A 19,628-nucleotide genomic window follows, 5' to 3' on the forward strand; every position below is an offset into this window, starting at 1 on the left:
GGCAGCAGAGGGCAATACCAGAGAAAGTCGCGGCTATTTTGGACTCCCCAAAACCAGAAACCATAAAAGAACTTTGTAGGTTTCTAGCAATATGCAATTTTTATAGGAGATTTATACCTCACGCTGCCAGAACACAGGCAGCATTGAATAACTATCTTAAGGGGGCCAAGAAAAATGATTGAACAGCCATCAACTGATCAGAAGAGACACTTGCAGCATTTTAAAACCGCAAAAAGGATCAGGCAGAGGCCACAATCCTGGGCCAGCCAACAGCAGATGCGCATCTTGCAATTCTCCACCGTCAAATATATATATATATATATATATATATATATATATATATATATATATATATATATATATATATATATATATATATATATATATATATATATATATATATATATATATAATGCCAGACATTTTTAAGCAAAGTATGAAATATGAGAATTATTGCATATTTTCTCAAATTTAAGCAATTTTAACACTCCTGAGTAAACCACAAAGTGCAACTGTCAAATTATGAGGCTGAGGCACATGTTAAATGTCACATGCCTTGCCACATGATATTCAATATCGGAGATGTCTTTCATACTTTGCCGGTTTGTCATTTGACATTCTATAGAATGTCTAGGAAATGTGTTAAATATGAGTTATTTCATACATTGCCGCGGTCTTAGGCATTTTATACAATATCTAGGCATTCTATAGAATGCCGGATTTCATACTTTGCAAGTAACATATATATCTAAATATACTACTAGTTGTGTCAATCTAGACAAGCTGTTATTCTCTTAACTATATTTTGGGTATAGTTATTAATGAAAATTGTTGTAGAAAATCTCCTGTACTTGGGTAGAAATATATACATTATTTGTAGTACATTTTACATATGAATATGTTGTAACATTACAAGTTTTGTCTCCTTGATGGGGGATCTTTTCTATTCATAATATTCACAAAACCCAAACTAATCACTAAAATCATTTTGAAACAAATAGCGATTCACTGACAGAAGAAAAAAAAGGATGATGCTAAGTGTAAATAATAATAATGAATTAAGAAGTTTAGGATCCCATAACTAATTTTTATTCATGCTTAGCTTTATTCATACACTGATAAATAATTTGATTGAAAAAAAAATTTTAAGTGTCTCTATTGCTTGGCATTAAAGCAGAAGTTTTTAACTCCCCCCTCCCCGTGTTATAAATGTCAGTGGACTATAATTAAATGTTCCAACTTTAGGGAATTTTTTTTAATGCATAAAAGAAATTTGTTGAGAATCATATTTGCATATCAGAGCAAATATATTGCAGAAAAATAAAAACAGACAATCAAAAGTAAAATTAGTTATTTTTATATATTTTTATTAATTGTATAAATTAAATAATTTACATTCAATGATTTTTAAATATTACAATGAAAGTTAATCAAAATGACGGCATATAGTACTATACTTTAAATACATGTTCTCTGTATCATTGATATTAAAAGCATTAACATTTGAAATGTTTATAGCTTTTTCGAAGTTCACTTTAAGTTGATTTCTTTAGCACAAAAATTTTATATCTTATGCAGCAGTAATGACACTAGACAGTATTGGACTCCTATCTCAAATATTTAGGGAGAAATTCTGAGAAAATATAACTGGTCAAGTTCACCAATCATTAAAAGTGTTTCATTTTTTGTGATACTTAATCTCTCCCTATAATGTTTTAAATTATTTTAAAGGGAACCATTTATGATTGTGGATTTATATCAAATGATGAATATCATTATTTGAAACATCTTGGCTCATTTTTTTCAAGGGCCGCGGTGGCCCTTGAAAAAAATGACCCGATTCAACCGAAAAGACTCGATTTCACCGAAGAACCGCCGTGTAAGCGGGTCTGGCGCACACTAAATCCGTCGGGGGGGCAAACATCCTCCCGCTGATGTGGTGTGGAATCTTGGAGGGGGGATGCCAGCTCAGGTGTCGTTCTCGTCATCTGGTCATAATTTAAAATTACGAGGTCCGTCCCAAAATAGCCCTAATGTTTGCTTTAAAACAGGACATTAATATAACTAAACTAAAAACTCATTTTTTTTTTCTGATCTTTAAAAACTACAAAAAATAATCCCAAAATATAAATGCATTTTAGATAACTGTTACTCAAACATTTATTAAGATCCATCTGTGCTTTATTGTTCAAATTAATTAAAGTTTTAGTTAAAGTTAGATTGTTAAATTACCAGCTGAACATGTATGCTTATCTTGATGGAATCTGGTTAATATGTCTTTCAATTGAATTGGCATTGAGTCATCCCTCGCTTTTGTTCCAAAAAATTTATTTCTGTGCCAATATTTGAAACATAATGCTAAGAACTCAACTATATTCAATGGCCATTACAAACGAGTGAGCTTAAATGTCAATTGATATGTGGGCCAACAGATCCATCTGTTGATATTACTAGCGATGATTGTTCAATATTGTACAAAAATCCACAAATTTTCTTTCAAAATTTTCTATAATTAACAAGATTTTTTTAATACATGAATTATTTTTAATTGCGAAGTTTCAATGTTAACTCCTTATGACATATGTATATGTATTTTTACAAAATATTATTTTCTGTAACTTTTTACTATTCCTACAACTATGCTTACTGTTTGGAGTACTGTAAATTGATCTTTAATAATGATTTTTTTAAGATATGTTCATGTCTTATGGAAAAATGGATGTTTCCATGAAGATGATAGTAAAATCTGTATCTGTCACACAGAGCGTATTTGTGTTTTTAAATGTTGGATGCAACATTAAAATGAACATTTTTTTTTCTTTTTAAAATTTTTTAGTTCTTTTTCTTCAAATGTTCTAATTGTAATTCTATTTTCTTGTGATGAAAAGCATGGCACTGATAAGAAAATTACATAAGATTTCTTTGGCCATTAAGATGTTACTTATTATGCAATAGTTATTCAAAGAATATATACATATTTCACACCATTCTACTATAACCATTTCAAATGTTTAAAATGCGATTTTGATTTTTTTTATCTGTTATTCCATATTTCATTCACCTAGTCACATATTGGTGTAGGCTGAAAAAAGGTTTCAGCTTGTAATGGGCTGACAGGAACTTTGTGAAGAAGTTTATTCTGGATTCTTTAGTATTGACATTGACTTTAAAACCTTTTGGTTGTGATGTCAAACCAAACCTTATTTTCATGAAATTTGGTTGTTCTTTGAAGTGTTTGATATTGAATCGCACGTGAGGCTGTGGGTGATCTCGTAGCTTCATACCCACATTAAGAGCTCGTGATGTAAAGTCACAGTTTTTAAAGTATTCTTCTGTATTACTGTTGCATCGTAATCCATAAGACATCCTATTGGAGAAAAAAAATAGCTTATTAGTTGATACAATTTTTTATACCTTTCTTGTTGGAATATCTTGAATTCAACTAAAATGAATTCCTAATGGTTCGGTTTTATAAGTATTAGATTATTTTCCATTACAATCTTTTTTTAAATATATAATCATCTTGTCATAAGTTTTTAAAAGCTTTTACAACAAATTAATAAATGTACATTTGAATTCTTTAATAACAAAATGAAGTAAACACAATTTTCTTAACAATTTATGCCTGTTAACTTCTTTGCATGCAATGTCGCATGTAACTCATGCAGTGAATTATAGAACTTTTGATAATTTAAAATTATATTAAAGTCAAAGTGGCAACAAATTAAAAAAAAAACTAAAATCTTTGGATATTCTTAAATTTTTCATGTGATTTTTTCTTATATGGATTGAAATATTAACTAATGTCTGAACAAAAAATTCTCTTTTGTTATGGAAAAGAGTAGTATCATGAGAGTACTTTTATATTTTTAAGTAGATATTTGGCTATCTATGAGTCTACTGTTTGATCTTACCATTCATGGAAACCTTTCTCTTGAATAATTTGTTGAAGGCACGCCACATCATCGGATAAATCATCATCTTTCAATCCTGTTTTTATGAGAGAGAAAAGTATAGATATTTTTTTTAAATATGACAATATCTAGGATATAAATATATGATAAAATGTTTGCTTATTCAAAATGAGTTAAAGCTTATACAAAACTATGAAAATTAAAATGTCCTGCTAAGAAAGAGTACTGTAAAGTTGAAAGAATCAGTCATATAAATACTGAATGTTGATAGTATACTTATGTTGTATTGACAAGTACGTTTTCAACATTAAAAAAAAATGCTTATTTGTCAAATAATAATTACTGCATTTGGTTTAATTTCATTTTGTAAATTAATATTTTAATCTAAAAGGAGTCCAAAATATATTTTGTTCTAAAAGGTTACTAAACAATTAAGTGCTTTTGTCACAAAATATTTATCTAGTGTCATAAATAGCTTCAATGTTTTATTTTTCTGTTTGAATTTTAATGTGTGAGTTTATTAAAAGGATTGGCATTGTTAGATCTGATACAAAACACTTAATAAAATGGAAGGCCTTTTTGCTAAATTATTTATGCATTTAGTTGGAGTAAACATACTATTAAACATTAATATGCCAGTTGTTTAAAAAGAGTATGCATTACTTCTATATATACTGTTCTGTAGCTCTTATTTGTATCTTACCATTTTATGTTCTTTTTTAATAGGAGATGCTTTCTCCTGAGTTAAAATATTTCTCTCCATTTTAGTAGTTTGTGCCTGTAATCGAAAGGTGCCCAATTTTCACTAGATACAGTTCTTGATGTCCAGATGAGGAATGATGAACTTGCTGGATACAAATATATAGAATATTTTGATTATGTCAATATGCTTCAATGGGAACTCTTGTCCAGTAGGTGGTCTTCTTGGGGATATGTATTTTAGAGTGGTTACATTTAATTTTTTTTAAAAAGTGATTTTTGGAGAGTAGACGAATTTTTGACCATTGTAGTGGCAAGACATCTGATGATGTAAAATCCCGGAGAAGAAAAATTTTGCTTGCCGCGAGAGACACACGCGCACCTTCCACGGCAAGCAAATAGAAAGAACCCCAAAACAAACCCACTCGCTAATTAAAGAAATTTCAATACCTATATTAGATAACCAGAATTCACTCACTAAGATTTTTTTAATGGAAGATGTGTTTCGAACTACTTTGATTCTAAAACTGAATTTGCGATTGAAGGAGATCTAAGATCTAGTTATGGATAAAGCCATGCTGAATGTACCTGCCTCTATATCTGAAATCCCAATTGGGATAATCCTAGACTGACTGCTCCGACCCGCACGAAGGCACACGGAAAAATTTGAATGACTGGACCGCCGCAACAGCAACACTGGCGGGAACTGTGGTCGAGTCCTAAAGGCCATCATTGGCCACAGTACAACCCTTCCCTTGGGAAGTACGTACCATCATCGATGGGAGGTACCCACTTTGAATAAAAAAAAAAAAAAAAAAAGACGTACATATATCTGATAGCGCAGCTCCTGCTTGTGTTTCTTAGTAAGAGAACGATTCCCATATCAAGGCCATTTCCCGCGCAAAACATTTGAACTTGTTCTCTTTCTGAAGACGAAGACAATTCTAACATTTTTCTTTTCTCTAAATATACGTGCAAAGAAACTTGATCGATAGCAACATTCTTATTTTCAATTGCTTGAAGTTTGTGTTAAGAAGTTTTTCGTGAACAGACAGTTATAGTTGACTGGGAAATTTATCCTATATTTTCTATCTATTTTCTTTTAATTACTTGAATGAATCAACATATCTAGTATGCATGCATGCATTATATTTCCGATTTTATAATTTTCCTTTTGTTATAAACATAGATGCGTATATTATATATATATAACTACTATTTATACTCTTCTTTTGATATTTTAGTAAATGAATTGAAATAAAATTTATCTCTGTTTTTAAACTCTGTCTTTATTATTATTATTATTATTGAAAAATGGGGATTTTTAAACTACTCATTCAGACCACCAGATCACTGATGAGCAAGAAAAAAATTAAAATCTCCTGGTAAAAATGACAGTGAATAAAATTCTATTTGCATTAATTAAACTAACATTTGGATTTTATCGCAACTAATGTATATCAGAATTGCTTCTGAATGCTTATTTAAAAGTAAGTTATGTCAATTCTTCTGTCATTTTTGCATCCATTAAGGATCCCTGATCATTTATTTTCCAGCGATAAGATTAAAGAAGGAAAGAAGCGGTATTGCAAATTCATAACGCTATAAAATGTATCTGAATGTTAAAAAAAATATAAATCTCGAAGTTAAAACTTTGATTACTGTTCATATGTACTTCTAGGATTTTACTGTTATTGATTTAACAATTATTATTCCGAATGCGACTTTTGACTTTTTATAGAACATTTTCCAAAATTCTGGAATGCAAACGATATTTAATCATTGGAAAACAAAGCTAGATTGAACTTACTCTCGCATGAAATGCGACATCTGTTTTGGCTCGGTCTTAGTGGACTTTTGCACCATTTGTCATCATTTATCTGAAAAAAGAAATTTAGAAATCACAGCAAAAATTATTCTGACAGGACTAAAGTTTTGGGGAGATTAAATGAAATAGATGTAAATAAATGAGGTCAAGGGAATAGATCATGTTTTTCATGCTGATTGACATGAATTCCACTTCAAATTTTAAAACATCATAAAATGCAAATCAAGACTTAAGCATTATACTATAATATTTTTGACAAGAAGGTTCGAACTTCCTTTAAAACCAGCGTCCGCCAAACTTTTTTGCGTACGCTGCAATAAAAGTGTTATCTCAGAAAACGTTTTGTATGGCATTGGCGTACAGTAGTTACGAAATATTAACCTTTGGCTTACATTTACTATCGTATGATAATTTTAATAAAAGTATGGCTTTTCTAGTTTTTACTTGGTCTATACTTGGCTAATTTTTTGCGATTATCCTTAGCATGTGGTTAATTGTATTCGAAAATCGAATTTGTGTGCATTTTCCCGACTGATTGAAACCAAAATGTGACACAGAACTAAAATTGTAGTCACAAATCGCATATCAAAATTGATATATTTAAGTCATTGGTTTTTGAGTTATCACTTTTAAATGTTTCGGAAAGTACAGACCGACAAACGGACAGCCCGTCGTTGCAAATGGCCCAAAATTTGACAGGTGTCTACACTAAAGATCTTAAATCTCTGTACCGAATTTCATCCATCTAGTTCTCTTCGTTTTATAGTTTCGAGCAGCCAGACAAACAGACTTCTTCTGAATGAATTTCTTTTCTCAAAGTTTAATAGAAATCTACAAATTTGATGTAAAGACCGTATACCAAATTTCATTCGTCTAGTTCAAATGTTTTTGAGTATCTTTATCACAGACAGACATGAGGCCAAAAATGTGTTTCTCAAACTCAAGGTGGTCTAAAATATGGAGATTCATCAAAATGAATTGGAATTTTTTTGACTGTTACAATACATTTTCTACACTTCTTATATGTGAAAGTAAAAATGTGTATTGTATTTTTATTCTGAAAGATGCCTAAGCTAAAAGCAGTGTGGGAACCGCGAGTTAAAAGCGAACCCTTTAAAATATTACGCGGAACAAAATGTTTGGACATAAGCAAAACTTTAATCAAAGTTTTCACAAAATCTAGAACTTACCATTAATAATTTATCAACAAAGATATTTCAGTCATGTAGAATAGACATATCATTATAAGCAATATTTATAATCAAAATCTTATTAAAATTTAAGAACTTATCGCAAATAATTTAACAGGGAGTTATTCATTTCATATGGATCTATCTTTATAGAACAAAATATTTTGATTACTTTTTTGAGGTGAATATTATTTTCGCGATTTTACCATTCTATAATATAAAGTTGTGAAAGATCAGTGATCTCTACAAAACTGCATGGACAACAAATAAAAAATATATCTTCATATTAGTGAACTCAGTGAAGTGTCTGTCGAGCAAACGCTTTGGGGGGAAATACCCTCTTTGATAGGATTTAATAACTTCGAAATATACAATCAAATTTTTAGCATATGAGTTATAATTTTTTAAAGTGTCTGTTTTAATAGCTTTATAGATGTTCTGTTCATTATACTGTTACGAAATTTCCCGGTTCGTTTGAATAGTGGAAGTTATATGGTGTGGGGAACGCTCAATCAGCAGGCGGCAGTAGAAAAAAAAACAACGACGTTTATTTACACGAAGACTGGACAGGACAGCACAAAGACGACAACTATATACAGCAAAGAGAAGGCAATTATCTTCAGCCGAGACGTGCACACAGCAAGACTCTACTGCGGACAGTAGCGCACAGCTTAGTTCAGCACTAGCTTGACTCCGTCGCTGCTCTGCTAATCTCTGGAAGACTCGTTCTTCACCGTCGATTCCGATCACACTATTCCGGCAGCTGCAGACTGCCTCCTTTTATAGGTCTCAGGAGGCGGGGCTAGAAGCCTCTCAACCAATCAGGAACTTTCGAGGCGTATCTCGGTTCCCAATGGACGGATCGGGAAAATTCTCGATGTTTCGGGTATAATCTGTTTTGGCGCCAAATCCGTCGCCAAATGGTTGTCAAGTTTGTCGCCAAGCTTTGGGACCGACGTGACACCCGGACTCCGTCCAATACAGATGACTGTAAAACAGTCTTTCTGATGATGGAACCAACTATGCTGGGAAGCAGCATCACAGATTCGTAACATTACATATAAATTTTTCTAATGGGAACCAATTCCATGACTTCAAAGCGTCATTGTATCAGGCTCATTTCTAAATTTAGTGAAATTGTAAATTCACTTTTTTTATTCGTCTTGTAAACTGCATAAATATTAATAGAATCTTTTTTTAACTTTTACCAGCGGAAGAAAATCACGCAATTAATTATTTGATGAAACATTGAAAACGATTTCGATTTCATTCACCACAATATATATATATATATATTTGAGAAAAAGTAAGTTAAAGGATATAAACTGTTCACATTTTAATATAAATTCTTTAACGCCTAATTTAAATGCAAGAAACATAAATAAAACGAAAAAGTAAATCGTAGGCCTAGTTCTTAAGAAAATGAACTCAAATTGATTTTATTTTTCACTGATAAAGGATTACACAGATATGAAAATGTAACCCTATGATTAAGAGTCAAAACTTACAGTTTTTAGTTTTTGAAAAGTTTTTAATAGATTACTGCTTCTGAAACGCCTAGCCTTCCTCATTCAATCATGATAAAAGAAAACTAGGCCGGATAGTTGGGAGTTTACTGTAATTAAAATTTCAAAAAAACGCTTCGAGGTGCATATTTCCAACCTCCAAAGTATATTTGAACCACATTTGGTAGCTCTAGGTCAAACGGTATAGGTCGTAGATAGTCATACACACATACGCACATTCATCTTTATTATAAGTGGAGATCAAAACTACTGAAATTGCCTACCTGAAATATCCCATAATCCAGAGAATTCGGCGTAGCGCCTTTGTTCACTGCATTGGTATTGAACGCACTCTCCCAGTGCACTACGCACAGCCCTGTTTTAGGAAAGATGAGTATACGTCAAATAATAAGCATTTGTAATCGGGAAACACAGCCTATTTATAGCTAATGCATGAGTTTGATTAATATGTCTTCGTTAAATTACATAAAGGCCCATGCAAAATGGGCAACACAGCCCAATTGCTAATTACTAAATCTTAGAGAGGCGCATATACTTTCATTTCAAAAAAATTCTCTAAAAATGTAAGTAATTACATTTTATGTTGTTTGAATCAATAAATATACCGTTGGAAAAACTACGAAGTGTCAATGTTTATGCAATTCCCTAGTCCTGGTAATAAAATATTTTTGGCGCGCTGTCATTTTAAACAAATAAAAGCCATTCCTCGGTGATTAAAATGTTAAGTTTTAAAGCTTTAAACTTAATTATTTTAAACCAGTTCAGGGCCATCTCATGGAAACGCCGCCCTTTGATTCGAGGTATTTCTTGAAGGCGGCATTGAAATGCTCTAAAACCCTCTTAAATTATATATTCACAACTCTATCAGTTTTAATCACAGAAGAATGGAACTTTAAAAAAAATGTTGGTATATCAATAATAGTTATTCAATCCGCACAAAATATTATTTTATGCTGAATTGTGTAACGCGGTATACGCGAATAAGCGAATTCTGCAGAATGAATTATCGAAAAAAAATGTACTATTTAAAATGAAAATGCTTTTGAATAACGTTTTTATAGTAGAAGGACTGAACATATAATTACAAGATTTCTGCGCTTACAAATATGTTGGTTTACTTTTTTACAAAAAAGGGAGTTGCATTTTTTTTTTTTTTTTCTTTATGAAATTGCTTTTTTCTTATGTTTCAAATTTTTTTTTAATAATATCTAGGGATTAGTAATCACAGATAATTGAAAGTTTACTGTATTTTTATTTTGCTCAAGTTTGCGTAGGTGGTTTTGAAATATGAAATAAAAACCTAAGATATTTTAACCTCATACATCATTATATTGCAATTCTTTTTAATGATCTTTGTTCCATATGGATCATATTAAAATTTTAATAATGCTATCAATTCATATTTATAATTATATACTGAAAATCTATATTTTTTCCTTTCTGGAATAGTTTCACCTTGTCTAAATGTAATCTGAGGATTCATAACATGGCAAACAATTATGGTAAATAACTATGTTCGTGTAATAAGTTCTATTTTAATGTAGCTATAACATTCGAGGCCTTTGTTTTTTGCTTTTTTAAAAATAAATTATAATCTGAAAAACATTTGAAAATTTATTATCATCTTTTTAAAAATCAATAATTAAATTATCCCAATTTAAGAAGTATTCTTTATTATTTAAATAATCAAATTCTCTATTCCATTTTCTTTATCAAAAAGAACTCTTAACATAAAAGATGAGCAAATTTCATTTTCATTATTTTGGATGCAAATGTAAGGCCATGATAAACTCGTTTGAAAACGGAAAGCTGAAAATGAAAATAATGAAAGTTTCACCTATTGTGAAAACCTTTTGTTTCGTAGCACTGCGGAGAAATGTGCAGGCGGTCGAAAACAAGGTCATTAACATAATCGGAAGGATAGCTTAGATGAGGAAAATGAAATTCTTTTATTATTAACGACATTTTAATGGATTTAAAAATATACAGAAGGCGATATGAAGACAATATTTCGTGATAATGTATATACCAGGTGATCGCTAACGTCCTTTTAAGCCTTTAATTCAACACGTCGCCTCATATAGTCAAGGAAATTACGTATACCTATAGTAAAGTGACTATTCTGAATTCATTGAGACAGGTTGCACCGCATCTAGCGGAAAATAAGGTAGTTACAAAAAAAATTTCAAAAAAGGATACCGGCTAAAGAGTTCAATTGGAAATGTACGTTATACCATATAAAAACAAGGAAAAGTTTCATTTAATTATTGGTAAAATGGGTTGAGATATTTGTAACTTGTTTCCGTAACTTGAAAAAGGATTCGCCATAAAAGATTCCCTCAATAACCTCATACACCCCCTTTCCCAAATGCGTTTTTCAGTTTTTAACTTTCAAATTAACGAAGAACTTCAAACGTAAATTAAATCCATCTCACATCATTGATGATACCGCCTTTTGAAAAGGGAATCGGAAACCTGGTCCAATGATATGGCAAACGCTTAGATTTTCATACTGATTATGTCGAAAAGATTTTTTATGGGCTATGGGAGCTTTTTTTTTTTTTTTTTTTTTTTGAAGGCCTTCATGAAATATTTTGTTTTTCTCTTCTTAGTGTTTAAATTCACTATTCTTATTTTCACTATTTTCTCAGCACAAAAATGTGTTCCATCGATGCTTATGGATTTTCTTTTAATATAAAGAACACATTATAATTAAAAAAGGTGTTGCCATTTGAAACTTTTGAAATTTTATGACTGAATCCGTAAATAATATGTTTTGCTGTTATTTTTCCTATCATACTTGAGAATATACATTAAAATGCAAATGAAATATCATTCTGCTTTCCGTAAGGGTGCCATTGACTTGTATAAAGGTAAAAGTTTTCTTTATTTATTTTTTGTAATCATTTAGTAATTTATTCATAAACAGCCACCTGTAGTGACCGCCTCTCACTTTGAAAGACTTCATGCTATGTTGCTACAGTCTAAAAGCATTTCAGATTCAAGGCATTCTTGGAACTATATGATTGGCCGATTTGCGGGCTAGTGGACGAACACTTGAACTCGAAGTTCTTAACCTCCGGGCATAAGAGTTGCATGGAGAAATGGCTAGGCAATAATATTACTTAGCAAGATGCGGTGCTTAGTAAATATTAAAGCTAATTAACAAGACGGAAGAAAAAAGGAAGAAGTGAGTGGATTTTTAATAAGATCAGATTTTCATTTATAAATTTTTCCAAGTCAAGTTAGATTGATAAAGCCATAAGTTATGGTCTAATCGCAGATAAATTTGCATGGTCTCAATGTTCTAAAGGAAATTAATTCTCAATTCCTTTAATTGTGATGCTATCTTTTTTTTTTCCCCTAAAAATTTGGTGGACAGCTTTTTGTGAAAATTATTAATGGTGGAGAGTTGGTGATGTTTCGTTATTCCAAACAAACAATGCATTGTTGTTTGTCTCATCATCACATTTTGAAGTCTTTCCAGTTCTAATAATTTTAAAATAAAATCCATCCTTGTTTAATACAGAATGGTAAATTATTTTGATGTCTTGTTTGATTTTGATATTTTTACTGCATCGAAAAAATATTTCCTTCTATGCAAGCGTAATCCTAATTTATGAAGCTCATCAGAAAATATTTTATTCTTTTTAATAATGAAAAACAGGGTTCAGACTTTGATGTAGTCTTAGGAGTTGCGAAAATGATAAAATTATTGATCCACTCTTTAACATCTATCTATAAGAACGTTGTGGTATCTTCAAATCCCAATACAAGTTTTGGTATTTTCTTTTCTTTTTGACATTTATTCGTTCAGAATCAACCTTTACAAAGACGATATTAAAGCGAAATGTCCAAAGCAAAGAAACTGACACTTCGTTGAAAAAGTTTTCTACTTTTTCCATTAGCTTTTCTGTCTTTAAATTATTGAAAACTAAAGGTTTTAAAAATAAAATTAAACTGAAAACGAGAAATTTAAATATTAAGAGCAAGATTATAAATTATTAATTAAATTTACATTTTGCAAAATATCTGGGTGCTGACATGCCTATAAACGAGATGCTTCTACCAATATGTCATATTTGTGCTGAAATTTACTGTAATTAAGCTGTTTTTATTAATTAAATAATAATATATCACACCTTTTTTTAAATTTTGAAACTTTGGCTCTTTTTTTTTTAACAAATCCCTTCGTTCTTATCATGCGAAATCGTACCTCAGATATTTAATAACCGTGTGATAATATGTTTGGATATTAAATAACCGAATATATATTCTAATATTTCAGGGCAAAAAAGTTTTTTCATTGTTGCTGTTGAAGTAATCAGCAAAAGAATATTTTGATTTCGCCACGGTCTCCGAAAAGGGATGAGGTACTTCCCATTGTTAGTCACTGAATTTTTCTTTATTATTTTTGATTTTATATTTAAAAAGAAAACGACTTACATCTGGGTATATCAGTGAGTGGAAAATGATATTTTTCATAAAGTTCTCTTCCTAGTTCACATCGATCATAAACTTTTCCTTGCACCATCAAAAGACTGAAGGAGATGAGCAATAGGTGTGAAATCTGAAACGAAATGATAAAAAAAAAACCTTTATTAAACTATTTCATTAATAACCCAAATAAAATGTAATGTAATTTCACAAAACTTTTGTACATATATGTCCCAGCAAATATAAATTAACGCTTGAAATTTTTTAAATACCTAGTGTCACTTAAATATCGAATGTGAAGTTGTGCAAAATAATTACATCACTCTTATTTCCTATGTAAAAACTTGAAAAAACGTTTCCTCAATGATTGCGTTAGCTGTGCAGTGCTATAATTATTATTAAAATATTTAATTATTAAAATTTTAACGAGCATTAAGCATTTAAGAGGATAAAATTTTAAAAGCGGCTGGTCGAAAAAGTCGGCTAGTAATAAATAAATAAAACGTTTTACTCACTGTTCAAATTAAGTAGCAGACATTCCCCCTCCCCCCCCCCAACACACACCTTTTTTATTTGAAATAATTTCTGACAGCTGCATGCTACGTAGTCGTTTTTCGTGTCAAACTCAGATTGCAGCATATGATTTTTTTTTCCATTACATGCTTTGTACCTTTGCTTTTTTGCTTTGAACATCTGTTTGTATCCTTCTTTGTATTTTTGGAGACTATCGTTTGAAACTTACTGATTAACTGGAAAAATTGTTTATCAAGCTTCGTTTTTTTTTAAATTTACTTAATTAATAAATATGGTAATTAAAAATATTTAAATCAAGCAAAGGAAATGCTATCTAGCTTTAAATTAGATAAATTAATATACTATAAGTTTTAAGTTTTTTTAAAAAATGAAATCAAACTAAGAATAAAGTCAGTGAAGTATCAAATACATATACGAAGAAAACCGCGATGTATGTTTTGATCTAATCAATTTCCCTTGAATATAATCTCAATGCATTTAAAATGAATTTCTTTATTTGAAAATAATTAATTTTTAAATATTGATAATTCTTTTTCGGATTAATAAATAATATTTTTAAAAATATAACATGCGAAATGGATTTTCTAAGGAAAGAGAAAAGGAATGAAGTTTCTTAAAGAAATTCTTGAATGACATCCTAATGTTACGAAAAATGTACAATTTTTAAAATGTTCTTTAAACGTATAAAATTTATGATCAGTTTATAACACAATCCGAAAAGGAAGATAGAAAGCAGGGAAAAGGGCGTTAGAAAGTATTCAGAAATATAACTTATATAATTTTTGAAGGGAATTTAACTAAAAAGTGGAGGGCATGGCTTGCAAAATTGAGTTTGGTATGAGATTTAGTATAACATTAGTATAACTTTTAGATGTCCATTAATTAAAATAATAAAGCGCAATAACCAGCCAATTCCGAGGAGGGGAAAGACTTTAAACTTGTTGCATAGTTTCTCTCTGTCTTTAAAACCCAAACAGCATAGTTATCAAGGCAATCGCTTCGTAAGTGGGAAGTTGGAGTTCGGTTCTCAATGCGCCTCCCCCCCCCCCCTCAAAATTATTCAAATTAAATTAGATAATGAAAAATAGTTTTAATCATTATGTTTTCATTTTTTATGCAAAAATAAATGTTTATGCAACTTTTAATTAAAATTATTATTTAATTTTCAAAGAAAAGAATAACTACTAATAATTATTTAAACTATTAATGATTATTAATAGTTTGAATTATTGCTATTATTTCAAAAGAGCTAAAAGTTTAGAACTTTTATATTTTAATAATAATAAATTATCTAATGGATAATAGATTATTTAAATAATTTAATAGATATTTTGTTGTTGGGGGTGGCTTAAATCCTGGTTTTATGTAGCAATGAATGAATGCCCTCAACTTACAAAAAATTAAGTGAATTCGAAAATCAGATTAAAGTTGTTTGACATTACAAAATGGATACAATTCATTTGATGAGTAAACCATAAAATGAGGGCAATTTCTAATATAAATTACAATCACAATATAAATTACAATTAAAAATATAAATTACATTCATTCAAAAATGTTTTTATATTATTATTTAGATCTTGTCGTGATTCCAGTTTTAATGTTCCTTGGAATAAAGTATGACCGGTGGATGGGAGGAGTATGCGGATTGCAGTTTAAACCAGTGTCAGAGTTTTTTTTTTTTTTTCTCGCACTTTTAAAAAAAAGTTATCTAACCTTCCTCCCCAACACTGTTTAAAAATTGTGGACCTTGGGCAAGGTCATAAACCTTACATGTACTCAGAATTTTTTTTTTTTTTTTTTCACAATCCCACACATGAGCCTTTTGTGCATCATAGTTACAATGAAGAAAACCGAGCATATATATTTGGCACGCCTTCCCCCCCCCCCTCCCATCGAATGAACCCGAAATTGACTCAGAACTGCATTCTTAGAAATAAGATGACTTAACGAATTTCTTTCGGCTAAACCATAACGTTTCTGAGTTGCCATGATGACATGCTAAAGTGCAAATCGATAGACGATCAAGCCATCGACGGAAAATTCGATACTAAATAATACTTTTTTGATACTAAATTTCATACATCTAGCCCTTTACGTTTTTCAATTGTCGTATTCCCTTTCTCACAGGTAGACATATAATGTTTCCTGTGATTGTATTTTTCTCAGTTGGCAGTTGTCCACGCATTTTGTATGAAAACCACACCCCATATTTTATGCGTTTAGTTCAATGCCTTTTTGAGCTGTCATGTTTATCGATAGACAGGCATTTTTCTACGAGAAAAGTCTTTCGAACTCGGAAATGTCTGAATCGCAGAGATGGATCAAAATCTCGAAGCGATTTTTGATAACTGCAATACTTCTTCGTATGCGAGAAAGTAAGATAAAAAAGAGGGGTAGAAGGTGAGGTGCCGTTTTGGTATTTGAATTGGCATTTTGGAAATTTCATAACAGTCTTTTCGTATTCCTAAGAGCCTAGAAAGCCCCAGTTAACAAACACGAAAATACGGAGTCAAATAACAAATTACGAAGCTTTTCTTACGATTGCAAGATCCTTTCTGCCTCATTTAGTTTTAATAAACAAAAATCCGATTGAAAACCAATAATTTCAGAGAGATAATACGGGAAAAATAATAGTAAATATTTAAAAAAACAAATCGCCTGGAATACAGTAGACTCCCGATTATCCGCGCCTGCCGCACTAAGTTATTTTTTATTTATTTATTTATTTTATTATTATTTTTTATTATTATTATTATTATTATTATTATTGCTTTCAAGCAAAGAAAAAATGCTTCCAAAGCAAGAAGCAAACACAAATGACTGATTTCTTCAAAAAGGTGTAGTTTTACAGTTATGTTTTTGTAATTACATAATACATTACAGTATTAAAACAGTACATATGTATTGATTTTTCTGTGTATCCTTGACGCCTCTCGTAAGTACAAAGCACTTTTCTGTTTTCATTAACAAAATGCATTTTAGGTTAGTTTTGAGTGATATACTAAAATATTAAGAGCTAGTTAAACATTACCTGCTGTTTATTTTACGTTTCATTGTACATAAAACGATTTTTCAAAGTTGGAATGACTGTTTTCTCTTTTGCTATACCCTTTTTAGCTTTTTTCGGATTATCCGCGACTTTTGTTATCCGCGGCGGCTGCGCCACCCGATTCCGCGGATAATCGGGAGTGTACTGTATTTTGAAATTTCTAAAATTCTTCTGTATTTTATAATTTTTTTAAAAAAATAATATATTTCACTTTAAAGGGTTTTTTTTAAATTATTTGACTGATTTATATTTTGATATGTATTTATAAAAAAACAGTGAATTGCTCTAAATGAATAATTCGCAAAAATGCCTAATTATCCTTTTAATAAAAGTAATGTTGAGCTGAAATTGTAAAATTAATCAATAACTTTGATGTAAATAAATAGTGATACTGGTGAGTTTAATTTTCAAATTGACGTAGCAAGGATAAGGGGTGCCCAGCATTTTGTGATGGTATTTTTTTTTTTTTTTTTATTCACTCATTGTATTTGACTTTTGAAACTGACTTAGTCGCTATAATATGTTGTCCCCTTGATGCCCCTTAAAACTTGAACAGGGACATGTATACACATCTACAATGTCCCTCGGTCACTACGAAAATTGGTCCACTCTAAAAATTGTTGGGAATTGTTTACAATCTATAGTAAAGTCATTTTCTAGAATAGTCATTTTCTACAATATCCTTTATGTAGATTCAAGTCTAAAGTGTCATTAATTTTGATAAATTAAACTGTATTATGGTATGTGACTGCGCCTAGGGCGAAATTTCTTTTAAAGCTCTATATTTTTTAATTTTTGCATAAAAATGATTGAAAAGCATTTGTAAAACTAAAATATGCCAGTTAAATAATAATAAAAAAAAATTAAAGTGGTAAAAATGGCTCTTTTTTTTTTTTGCTAAAAAGAGGCATAAAAAAAACCTTTTAGTTTAGAAGTTTCTCCGGTGATTTGCTCAAACTTTTGCAGATGACTTAAGAAATATATTAGCTCTTTCCTGAATTAAAAAATAAACTATGTTTTTATCCATTCTTTAAATTTTGGGGTCCGATTGATAAATAACGTGAAAATATAAATTTTTTCACGCACTGAGAAGCATTAAAACAGTGTTAAAATATTTCGAAGTGAATAGATTACTTATACTCTGCACAGGAACTGCACAACTTATTAAAAAATTGCTATATCCAATTTACACAAAAAATATGCATTCGGTTTTAATTTGTGAGGTTAAGAAATACCAACATTAGAAAGTAGGAAAATAGCATTTAAAAGTGTAAAACAGCATTAAAACATATATAAATGCAGATATCAAAACAGTATAAGTTCTCAGAAAATGGGATTAGTAACAAAATTCAAATGGTTTTATAAAAAAAAAACAGTCAAGTATTAAGCAATTAAATAAAAAAATTCCTGCTTTCTCAAAAAAATAACTTTTCAACATGGTAAAAGTTTGATTAATTCGATCAATAAAACACTCTTGATCAAACTAATAACTATTTTTTTTTTAAATATGCTTTCGTAAATTCTTCGATTTGCTTTTTAAAACACACAATGCTGCTTCACGTGGATTTATAAAATTTATAACACATCATTTTAGTCTGAAACTGAGGTCAAATTTACACAGAATTTCAGAAAACCAATGTACTTTATAATTCGATGGATATGTGTATTCAAGACATGCAAATTCAGAATACTGATAACTATTTAAGAAGAACTGTACTCACCATGATTGTGTACTTTCCTCTGCTCCTCTAGTATCCGCGTGTTAATTCCTCTGCTTGATGATCCCTCTGACGATTCTGTTTTCTTCGTCCTCCTCACCCGGAAACGTTGCCCCTCTGACCTGGTTTTATTCCATTGCCAAGGTTTCTCGTTCCATTTACATTTTACTGGTCATCCAGACGAGGTGAAAGGAATGGAGGACGGATCTCTTCATTCCCTTTTACCACCTCCACCCCACTTCTCACTTTTCGGGAGCAGGTGGAACCTTTCGGCATGCACTGAACTTTATTTTAAGAATATAAGATGTTTCTATAATTGACGAATAAAGAGATGACCTCAACCTCAGAGAAAAGAAGTTTTTAATTCCCGAGTTTAAACATTGCATTAGAAACAAAGAATGCAATACGAGCCGATTTTCGTAATCAGCTCAGTCTTCAGGAGTATTGGATGTTTTTAATTTTTATTAAATCTCTTTTTGATGTTAGTAATTCCATCAGTAAAATAGTTTGAGGTATCAAATTGTAATATGCATTAGAGTCGTTTTATTTTAATAGTCTTACGCTGTTTTATTTATGGTATATAATCTTTCTAAATGGAGTCAAGTTTCATGATATGATAGGGCCATTCAAAATCTAATTTTCTGGGTAACTTGTGTCATTTGAAGTTACTTCTTAATTTACTTTCGTATTCGTGCTAATAAACATAATAATTGTAATTAATATTTGGCGA

At 30.4% G+C, this 19,628-nt stretch overlaps 1 protein-coding gene across 1 annotated transcript; it reads right to left on the reverse strand.

Moving 5' to 3' along the window:
* Positions 1 to 1,445: 1,445 nt before the first annotated feature.
* Positions 1,446 to 18,967, reverse strand: LOC129972484 (lysozyme C-1-like). The gene is made up of 6 exons (XM_056086629.1): positions 18,902 to 18,967; positions 13,604 to 13,727; positions 9,421 to 9,512; positions 6,424 to 6,493; positions 3,915 to 3,990; positions 1,446 to 3,367 (listed from the first exon to the last, which is right to left on the reverse strand). The coding sequence occupies exons 1-6, from the start codon at positions 18,902 to 18,904 to the stop codon at positions 3,058 to 3,060; spliced, it is 675 nt and encodes a 224-aa protein (XP_055942604.1). The 5' UTR covers positions 18,905 to 18,967; the 3' UTR covers positions 1,446 to 3,057.
* Between the last annotated feature and the right edge of the window lie 661 nt (positions 18,968 to 19,628).

This window comes from Argiope bruennichi, chromosome 6 (assembly GCF_947563725.1).
Source record: "Argiope bruennichi chromosome 6, qqArgBrue1.1, whole genome shotgun sequence".
Classification (NCBI taxonomy): domain Eukaryota; kingdom Metazoa; phylum Arthropoda; class Arachnida; order Araneae; family Araneidae; genus Argiope; species Argiope bruennichi.

Coding starts and splice junctions, on each gene's coding strand:
- LOC129972484 (XM_056086629.1), bottom strand. Junction 3,991..6,423: donor ATGTCGCATTTCATGCGAGA/GTAAGTTCAATC, acceptor TCATAAAAACAG/GATTGAAAGATGATGATTTA. Junction 3,368..3,914: donor GAGAAAGGTTTCCATGAATG/GTAAGATCAAAC, acceptor TTTCTCCAATAG/GATGTCTTATGGATTACGAT.